The sequence below is a fragment of the Stegastes partitus genome, unplaced genomic scaffold (assembly GCF_000690725.1).
Source record: "Stegastes partitus isolate 25-593 unplaced genomic scaffold, Stegastes_partitus-1.0.2 Scaffold1996, whole genome shotgun sequence".
Lineage (NCBI taxonomy): Eukaryota > Metazoa > Chordata > Actinopteri > Pomacentridae > Stegastes > Stegastes partitus.
Genome location: NW_007579727.1, coordinates 71,658 through 81,826, shown reverse-complemented (window position 1 = coordinate 81,826; position 10,169 = coordinate 71,658). Strand labels below are relative to the sequence as shown.

At 44.3% G+C, this 10,169-nt stretch overlaps 2 protein-coding genes across 2 annotated transcripts in view; one reads left to right on the top strand and one right to left on the bottom strand.

Moving 5' to 3' along the window:
• Positions 1–5,082, top strand: part of LOC103373492 (elongation of very long chain fatty acids protein 6-like) — a 9,264-nt gene extending 4,182 nt beyond the window's left edge. Inside the window, exon 4 of the mRNA XM_008303390.1 lies at positions 3,582–5,082. Within this exon, the coding sequence (XP_008301612.1) occupies positions 3,582–4,003 (422 nt within the window). The 3' untranslated portion in view covers positions 4,004–5,082. The remainder of the gene's footprint in view (positions 1–3,581) is intronic.
• Positions 5,083–5,087: 5 nt separating this feature from the next.
• The window catches only part of aifm2 (AIF family member 2), an 8,928-nt gene continuing 3,846 nt past the window's right edge, over positions 5,088–10,169 (bottom strand). Inside the window, exons 3-9 of the mRNA XM_008303389.1 lie at positions 9,876–9,991; positions 8,299–8,418; positions 8,130–8,222; positions 7,383–7,491; positions 7,150–7,302; positions 6,295–6,495; positions 5,088–6,200 (exon numbers count right to left, since the gene is read on the bottom strand). Coding sequence (XP_008301611.1) covers positions 6,049–6,200; positions 6,295–6,495; positions 7,150–7,302; positions 7,383–7,491; positions 8,130–8,222; positions 8,299–8,418; positions 9,876–9,991 — 944 coding nt within the window. The 3' untranslated portion in view covers positions 5,088–6,048. The remainder of the gene's footprint in view (positions 6,201–6,294; positions 6,496–7,149; positions 7,303–7,382; positions 7,492–8,129; positions 8,223–8,298; positions 8,419–9,875; positions 9,992–10,169) is intronic.

Below are 10,169 nucleotides of genomic sequence, written 5' to 3'. Positions count from 1 at the left end.
TATAATGTTATATATAATGTTATATATAATGTTGTGTATAATATGAGGGTTATATAGAAGGAGGTTATATGAAGACTGAACTCAGTCTGCAGCCGGTGGTCGACGATCATCAGCCAGAAACTGTAGAAAATGAAACCTGATCAACGTTCTGACTTCCTGGTCCTTCATCTGAACTTGTTGCTTCCAGTTCGTTCATCAAAACGACTCGTTTACGTTTTTCATTTTAAAAAATCACCAAAAATAAACCGTTGGCTGCAAATAGACGTAATGAATAAACGAATCCTTCATTCCTCAGCTGCTTCTGCAGGACGTAACTCCACAGGAACTACATACATAACTATATTATATAGCAGGGGTTCTCAACTGCTGGGTCGCGACCCAAAAGTGGGTCCCGGACCTGTTCTGGGTGGGTCGCGGACAGCTGGTCAAAATGAAATAATATATAATGTGCGTCTCAGGTTGGACTTATTTTTTATTTTGAAAAGACTTTTATTTTGACAGGCATGGTAACCATAGTTTGTTTGACGTTCATTTTAAGTTTGTGTTGATGTCGGGATGCAAGATGGCAAAAACATGACCCGGAGTACTGAAAATGTGGGTTTTCATACTAGGACTGGACCCGAATAGCCGCCTATTGGTTCACTGTGCTGGAATCAGGAAATCAGTTTGGATCTCAGAACATTGAGCTCAGCCCGGTGGTGTGACGGAGGCTCCTCTACCTGATCTGAGAGCAGCTCTGTCTGCTGTCAGCCCAGACTCTGGAACTCTAATCAGGAGTAACAAATGACCTGATGAGGCCAAAACTTTTCTTAGAGTAGTTTTGATATTTATTTTATTCACTTCTGTACATGCAGCGGTCATGGTCCAGTTACTATACATGGCTATAAGCTCTGAAATGCATGTTGCACAGGAAACTATATTGAACATTGAATTATAAGTAAAACTGGGTCACGACTTAATGACCACGGGAAAATGTGGGTCCCAGGGTGAGACCAGTTGAGAAGCCCTGCTATATATATTCTAACTATATTATACAGTATATATTCTAACTATATATTCTATATATTATAACTATAGTATAATTATATTATAACTATATCATATAACTATATTGTCTATATATTCTAAGTCTATATTCTATGTCTAACTCTACATTCTATATGTTCTAGCTCTATATTCTATGAATTCTAACTTTACATTCTATATGTTCTATCTCTATTCTATATGTTCTATATGTTCTAGCTCTATATTCTATATATTCTAACTATATNGTTCTCCATTAAAACAAGGAGCTGACTGAAGCAGCTGCTCGTCATCGATTCATTCAGGGCAGAAGAAGAGTCACGTGACGCCTTAACGCCTCCTTTAATGAGAACAGAGTCTGAAGCAGGAAGCTGGACCTCCTTCATGATACCTGTGGTCTCTGCTGGAGCTTTGGTTCATTTGGAGCCGCTACACAGAGAAGGTCTGGATCTGTTGAACTGGCTTCGTAGTTCAACCCTCTGGTCAGACTGTGTGACTGAAGGTGAACCATCAGACCTTAATCAGAGACCAGTTTAGTCCATCAGACTGATCCTGATCCATCTTGATGGGCCTGTTGCTGCCCCCTGCTGGCCACAAGCTGCTGCTGATGTGGGTCTGATCATAACGAGCAGATTCATGATCTTTAGTTAAAGATGAACTTCATCAGAATCTGACTTTATTCTGCTGAACTCTGGACCAGCAGCAGTCTCTGTCTCGTTTTTGTTCACAGTCGTTTCATTTCTCACTGAAACACGTTGGGCTCATATGTAGTTCCCCGCAGTGGCCACCAGGTGGCAGCAAAAGAGAACAAATACCAGGAACCAACAAAACACTGACAGTTTGAAGGTTCATTCAACCAAAACAGAACTTCAGTGTTTTGGTCCTTATCAGCTCGTCTACTTTTTCTCTTTTACTGTTTTGCTGTGATGTGGACGTCCACACACTCCACTTCCTCCCCTGAATGATTCATAGAAGTGTGCTGTCTGTGCGGTGGTCCGGTGGTCCTGGTGAGCTCCTTCATCTCGGTGGTGTTTAGGGTGAGGTGCACCACCGGACCATGTGATGATCTCCTCTCTGTGGGGGGTCTCATCACTGATCCATATGAGTGTCATTGGCATCATGAAGGCATTGGAGGCGTGGATGAGCTGCAGTGATGTGAAGAGTGAACAGGCCCAATGAATGGATGAGTCTGGTTCCTGATCCTCACCGCTGGTGGCCTGATGGAGAGAAGAGCTCACATTCATGAAGACAGAGAGGTGGACGTCCAGGCTGTGGAGGTCTGGAACTCTCGATTCCTTTAATTCTAGGTAAAGACCCACCTGTTCACAACAGTGATGTCAGGGGAGGCAGAGCCTGACCCACCATCACGGAAAGAAAAAGAAATATAATGATAAAATCATTTATAAATGGTTATATTGATCCTTTGTACTATAAAGTATTTATTCTTTCATTTAGCTTCACAAATTTTGATGATTTTTTTAATTCAAAATCACTGAATTTTCTCAGTTTCCATCCAAATAACTGGAAGAGAAGCTCAGCCTCACCTTGGATCGTACAATCCCTCCCTCGCTACCTGCTGCCTGCAGTGACGGGATGCTGCCGTCTGGATGTCGGCAATAACATGTTTCAAACACATTTAATAATATATGAACTGATGTTCCATAGTTCAGCTGATGTATATAACCATGTTCAGTGTTTTTTGTTACCAACTGTATGTGTGTAATGTGTTCCGTGTGCTGAGCATTATAATCGGCTGAGAAGAGGTTCCAGGTGAAGCAGGCCGTTCTCTGGCCTCGTGGCAGGGGGCGCTCTGATTCCAGAGTGACAGAAGATAGACCGGGTTCAGCGGACAGTTGCAGGTCAAGAGCACAGATCTGTTTATTGGTCACATTTCTAAGCTTCAACAGTTTTTGGAAAGTGGACTTTCACAGTAACGGACGTTCAGTGCAGAAGGAGGGAGCGTGGACTTCATCAGTAAACCTAAGACAGCAAGAAGTTTTAATGAAACGTATGTTTTGTGGCCTCCAGCTTGAATGTGTGAAGAACGCAGACATGAACACGACTGAGAGGATGCTGCCAGTCACACGTCCAGTGAGCTCCTCTGTGGACATCATGTGTCTGTTGATGTGACTGTGATAGGGTTAGTCTAACCATACTAGCCATACTAACCATACTAACCCTACTAACCCTACTAACCATACTAACCCTACTAACCATACTAGCCATACTAACCCTACTAACCATACTAACCATACTAACCCNTCTAGCTCTATATTCTATGTATTCTAACATATTCAAAGTCTATATTCTATGTTCTATATGCTCTAGCTCTATATTCTATGTATGCTAGCTCTATATTCTACATGCTCTAGCTCTATTCCAGTGAGGGGAACACGATGGTTTCAGATTTCTACGATCCCGTTTTTCTACCTTCGGTCCGTTTCTTCTCGTCGTGGTTCTGTTTGCGTAGAGCTGCAGGATTTTATGTTTCCAGACGTGTAGCGTGTCAGGTGACTCAGGTGAGCTTGTGGGCGGAGTCTGACGTGTGTCTGTTGCAGGTGACACGGCGTTCGTGGTGCTGAGGAAGCAGAAGCTGCTCTTCCTGCACTGGTACCACCACATCACCGTGCTGCTCTACTCCTGGTTCTCCTACAAGGACATGGTGGCCGGCGGCGGCTGGTTCATGACCATGAACTACGCCGTGCACGCGCTCATGTACAGCTACTACGCCGCCCGCGCCGCCGGCCTGCAGATGCCCCGCCCCCTGGCCGCGCTCATCACCAGCGCCCAGATCGGCCAGATGCTGATGGGGCTGCTGGTCAGCGCGCTGGTGTTCGGCTGGATGCCGCAGGGCGACTGTCCGTCCCGCCTGGACAACGTGGTCTGGGCGGCGCTCATGTACCTCAGCTACCTGCTGCTCTTCTCCAACTTCTTCTACCAGACCTACCTGCGGCGCGGCGCCAAGACCAAGAGCCAGTAGGAGGCGCCACCGCCGGGCATCATGGGAGGTTCATGTGGAAGGGCAGCAGCTGGACAAGAGAACAGCAGGTGTTATTGATCAGCTGATCGACTGCAGACTTCAGGTCCGAGAACATCAGGACGTTCTGACCCGTTTCACCGTGAAGCCGTTTCTGAGCAGCTTCAGGTTTTAATGATTTTAATCAGTTTCTGCTTGAAAGAAAGAAAAACTCAAAGATCTTCATCTAAACATTGGTTGGTTGAGAATCTGAGTCCATCGATGGTTCATGGGCTCCCTGTGGTCATAAACCTGGTCGGGTCACCTGCTGGTTCTGAAAGCGGTTTGGGTTCAGTGTTGGTCGCTGCTCACTGGGTGGAAGCTGGTTCTGAATCCTACAAAATGAAGTCCAGTGACAGAAGCTTCATCGACGGGTTTTGATCTTTGACTTTGTGAGTCTTGAGCTTTCCATCCTGTTGGAGCTGAACCGGTTCTGTTCTGTCGGAACCACTCGGAGCTGAACCGGTTCTGTCACATCCAGACTGTGGAAGCTGCATCTTTTCTTCTTTAGTTCTTAGAACTTTTGTGGCAGCTTCAAATCTTTTGAACAATCCTGTAGTTTGCAGAGAATGTTTGACTCTTGGGTCCAGACTCGGGCGAAGCAGCTTCAGGAGCTCAAACTGAACTTCTTTCTCCTTTTTTGCTTCTTTTTACATTCATTTCTGACTTCACCTGTTTTCTGATCAGAATCTTTTCGTCCGTTTTTCGTTGCAGCTGAAAACCACCAGAAGTTTTGTATCTATTTATTGATCGATTAGTATTTATTGACGTATGAAGGTGCCTGATTGGCTGCTGGAAGAGTCTCCTCAGTTCATTTATTTAGATGATCACAGCTGGAAGGGTTTCAGCTGCTGCTCCTCTCATCAGGGTGATTAATCAATACCAATATTGATCCGTTGAATTAGTCTGAAACAAACAGAAGCTGTTTGACTGGATGACGATGATCAGACGTCTTCTGGATGAACTCACTGAAGTTGTTGTGTTTCAAATATTTCATTTATTGTTTGGAAAATAAATTCAATAAAGGCTGTTTTTAAATGTGTCATTTGTCTTTATTCTGTGTTTTCAGTAAAAACCAGCATTTCTTTAGTTATTTTGGTCACATGTGGAAAACAACACATTCATACAAAAATCCAGACGAGTTGAATAAAGCTGATGATAAATTGTTTAGTTTTGTAAACATACAAATAAAGCAGCACAAACAAGCAGGTAAACAAAAGTAAACATGTCAACTTTATGCAAAAATGCACTTTAGATATAATCTGTGTACAAACTAACTACAACAGGATCGTCTACAGCAACTCACAGGATGTTTCAACGCTAACATCGACGTGTTTTATGATAACATTGGTTTTTTCGGTGCTAATTAACTGTTGCATTGGGAAAGTTAATTTTTCAGTTACCTTATGCTAATAGCAGCTTTTTAATGTCAACGTTTTTTAACGCTGGTGTGTTTATAGTAACGATCAGTTTTGTTGCGCTAACAGGTGTTTTCAGAATGTCAGCTAATGCTAACATTTCATGCTAATGCTATTCTTCTGATGCTTCGGTTCATGTTAATCTGTATTGTATGCCAACATTAGTTTGTCTATGCTAACATTTAAAGCTAAAGTGTTTTAATGTTATAATTATTTTTGATAATGCTGTTTTTTTGGTGTCAGACTGTTACTTTTATGCTAACTTGTTTCTTTTAGATGCTAACATCAGTTTTTTTTAAGGCGTTTAAACATTAGCTATGTGGGCCTGGTTGGTCTCTACCTGTGGACCTAACTGTCCTGCTCTTAGCATTATCACTGCTATTAGCTGCTGTTTCTTACTGGACTGTAAAGTGATTATAAACAGTAATTTTATTGTCTAAATGGTAAAATTGGCCATTAAGAAGCTGTTAGAATCAGCATCCTGGATGTATGTAAACATGAAACACAACTAGCTTAGCATCAGGCAGCAGCGGTGATAAAAACAGATTGTTTTGGAAAGAGAACATGAATCATGATAAATGAATGTGTGCATCAGGGCTGTTTCTGGTTCATGTCCCACCAGCTCTTCCACACCAGCAGATTTCGACTTTTCCCAAAAGCGACGAGGAAACGAGGCAACCTGAACCCGTTAAACTGACCGACTCCATCGTCTCGGCCTAACGCCATCAACAGGGTGACGTTACCTAGCAACCAGCAACACAGACAGGCAACCACATGAACGTCAGGCAACGGGCAACACGGAAAACACAGACAGGAAACTCTCAGGTGAGCACGCACCTGTGCGATACGTCGTTAGCGCCTTCCCGCTCAAACTGTTGGCGATGTTGGCGACAGCGACGGCGGCGTGCAGCCCAGCGTGGTACGCCATCTTGGGCTCTCTGACATCGGTGCAGTCGCCGGCAGCGTAGATGTTGGAGAAACCTTCAACCTGCATGTAGTCGTTGACCTTCAGGGCTCCGTTATCGGCCAGACAGCCGGCTGAAGGAGAAACACTGATCAATAACTGATCGATTCATTGACCTCAGGAGTCACTGATGTTCAAACTGAGGCTAACCGTGATCTTTTTCTCTGAAACCTTTACCTGCTAATGTTCGTCTTTTCATACGTAAACTTGACGGTAATATTTACGACTGAATTGTTTCTGCTAGCATAAGATCTTCTACAATTTGATATTAAATGTATCATATGATTGTATTTATCAGTGCAGATCAGTTTATCAGGTTTTTTTATGTTAGCATAAGCTTAACAATGCTATCATAGGGTTCGTAACGCTAAGTGCCATTAATATTTTATGGTAGAATTAGTGGCTTAATGCTAGCACATCTTTTTATGCTAATGTAGGTGTTCTATTGTAAAACAAGCTTTTCTATGCTAACGTGAATATTTTAATGCTAAACTGATTTGTGTGCTCTCTCTTCTTTCATTTCAACATTAGTTGTCGTTACGCTAATGCACGTTTGGCCGTAACGTTTAAGTGAACGATACCTTCTGATGATGCTAGCGTTAGTTTTTAAGCCAGTGTTTATGGTGTGAGGAGCTGTTTGTGCCTTCAGCCTGTCAGCTGATGAGCTAGCTGCTCCCTGTTAGCATGTCAGACCCAGTCTTTGGGTCCGTGTGGGTGGTTCTGCTCACTGAGGCTGGAGGCGTAGGCAGCAGAGTTCACTTTGAGTCCGGCGCAGCTGATGATCAGGTCTGCCGTCACCGTGTTTCCGGTATCCGTGGTAACAACCGTGTCCTTCTGGACCACGTTGAGCGGCAGCTCCGACAGGTTGGCCACTTTCTGCCCTGAAACACAGCAGCAGCAGGTTGGTACTGAACAGAACCGGGCTGACTCACCCGTCGGCAGGTGGAGCAGGTGTACATACCCAGCAGAAGCTCCACCCCTTTCTCCTGCAGAACCTGCTTGACCTGATCTCTGACGCTGGGCAGCAGCTCCGGGTCGGCCAGCTCCGTCCGGGAGTGGATCAGAACCACCTGGAGGAGGGAAGATAAAGAAAGATGAAGGAAGAAGAACCCAAACAGGGAGTTCAACCGTCTGAAGCACTCTGAGCTTTGATTTCCTTCTCTGAGGTTCATGTTTCTCTGCAGCTCCGTGGAACCAGAACCGCATGAAGGAGGAGACAGAACTCAGAGACGTGTTCTGTCAGAACGATGGAGACCAGAGACAAGATGATTTATTTTACATAAAATATCTCCATCAGTCAGAGTTGACTCAAAAATGGTCAGAATTTGCTTCAAATTCATCCACAATGATTCAGAACGTGTCCGAGCTGAGCCGAGCCCTCAAACGGACCTCCGTGGTCGGTTCATGGTTCTGTGATTAGTTACTGCTGTTGAAGTGTTTCATCAGATTCACTGCTGGCTGGACGTCCAGACGGGTCCACTTTGGCCACAAACCAGTTCAAAGCTGAATTTATTCTTTTCTTACAGAACTCTGAAGTCCCGGAACCGACATGTTCCCAGAAAGTCAACCTGGACCTGGAGGCTCCGTGATGATGAGTTCTGAGTATTTTATAGACTAATTAAAGCAAACTGTTGATTTTGAGGATTTGTTCTGAGACGGGCAGAACCAGCGACTGCAACCCGTCCTGCTCCCAGAGCGACTCCATCACCTTCTTGTCTGGATACTCGGTTCTGATCTCGGCGGCCATCTCCACCCCGGTCGAGCCTCCTCCGACCACCAGAACCGACTCTGCAGCCAGAACCTGGACACACAGACACAGAATGGATCACCTGGAGGACGTCCTGGTTCTGCACAGTTCGGCCGTCATGTCTTCGTACCTGCTTGGCGAAGTCCTCGTAGGCCTGCACGGCCGCCTGATGCGACGCCACCGTGTTGAACTTCCCTGGAAACGGACCGTCGGTGCCGGTGCACAGGAGGAGGTGGGAGAACCGGATCTCCTGCCGGGCCACAAATCATGAAGATTTCAGAAACCAGAGAAACAAACTAAAAGACGCCCCGAGTTCCTGATTCCATTTGGACCAGATGTTTAAATATCTATCAGTCTATCGATCTATTGATCTTGTTAGATCCACTTTGTAGAGAAATGACCAGAACACTCTGTCAGACTTCGACAGTGCTGGCCAATCATTTTCCAGTCATCCTGGTATCGTGTGTGAGTTTTGATCCAACCACCAGGTGGCAGTAAAACCTGTCCACAGTCTGGATCAAACCTGGAACGCCTGACTTCAGTCCTCATCAGCACATTAAAGGACTTTCACCAGAACACTTCTGGTCTCATCTGAGCACAATTAGTGATAAAAATCATTCATGTCTAATAACAAAGTGACCCAATGAGCAGCTGCAGGCCTCGTGTCCGACACACAGCCCATTGGTTTGACTTTATTTAACTTGAACCGCTTTTATCAAAGGAACTATTTTATTCTTTATTGTTATTAATAAACTGAACACAGTCACACCTGCTGTGATGTTTGTTGTGTCTAATAAAAATGTCAGAAATAATGTTCATATTTTGACTCATTAGAATAAATGTATAACAATAATAAATATGAAAACGAACCTTTAAGACTATATTGTTACATAATCAATAAAAGTGTTGTTAACGCGTTGGCCCGATTGATCAGCTGAGCTGCATCAAAAACTGCATAAACTGAAAATCTGCGTGACTGTTGGAAGTGCATGATGTTTTTAGCCTAGCTTAGCACAAACACTGGAAACAGAGGGAAACTGTTAGCCTGACAAAGTCGGATTTGCATGTTGTGCTAACTTCTATGCTAACTGCAGTTTGTTATTCTAACATAAATATAACATTAAATGGTAACATGGCTTAATGTGGCAACGCAAGACTTTTATGTTGAAATTAGTTTTTAATCGATATGTTAATGCTAGCATCAGCTTTTGTTATGAGGATGTGGTTTGCTACAGCAATGTGAGCTGTGTAATGCTAACGTGATCTTTGTAATGCTAGCATCAGTTGTTTAATGCTAACATTAGCTGTGTAATGCTAACATTAGCTGTGTAATGCTAACATTAGCTGTGTAATGCTAACGTATCTGATGTCTTGGGTGTAAACATGAAACGTGAAGAATCAGAACCAACCAGGAGGCTCCACCTCCTGTAGTTTTCTTTCTTTATGGCTTTGACTCAGAGTCACGTTAACGAGCTGAATTCTATGTTCTAATTAATTCACAGGACTTGGTGGAGTCTGTTCAGCTCCACATGGACCCGTCGGGTTCTGAGTTCTGCTCATCAAGTTAAATTCAGTCGTCCATGGTTCAGTGTTGAAGAGCAGGAAAGGACAATAGAGCTACTTTATTCCTCCTCTTCCTCTTCCTCTTCCTCTTCCTCCTCCTCCTTCTCCTCCTCCTCCTCCTCTCCTCCTCCTCCTCCTCCTCACCCTTCCTCCCTCCAGGACGACCAGCTGCCCGTCGGTGTCGATCCGTTCGACTCGACCCTGGATGAAACTTTCTCCGAAGGTTTCTTTGAACGGGATGAAGGTTGTCTGAGCGAAACCTGCCGACCAGAACCGGGCCAGAGGTCAGAGGTCATGGTGCTGAAGTTGTGATCAGAGACTCGCTGGAGGTCGAGTTCCTCCGAGTCTCTGCTTCAGCTCCTCTGTTCAAATATATTTTAAGCTTTTTGTTACATACAAGACGTGAAGCAGAAAAGGAAGAGAAAGAAAAGGAAATGT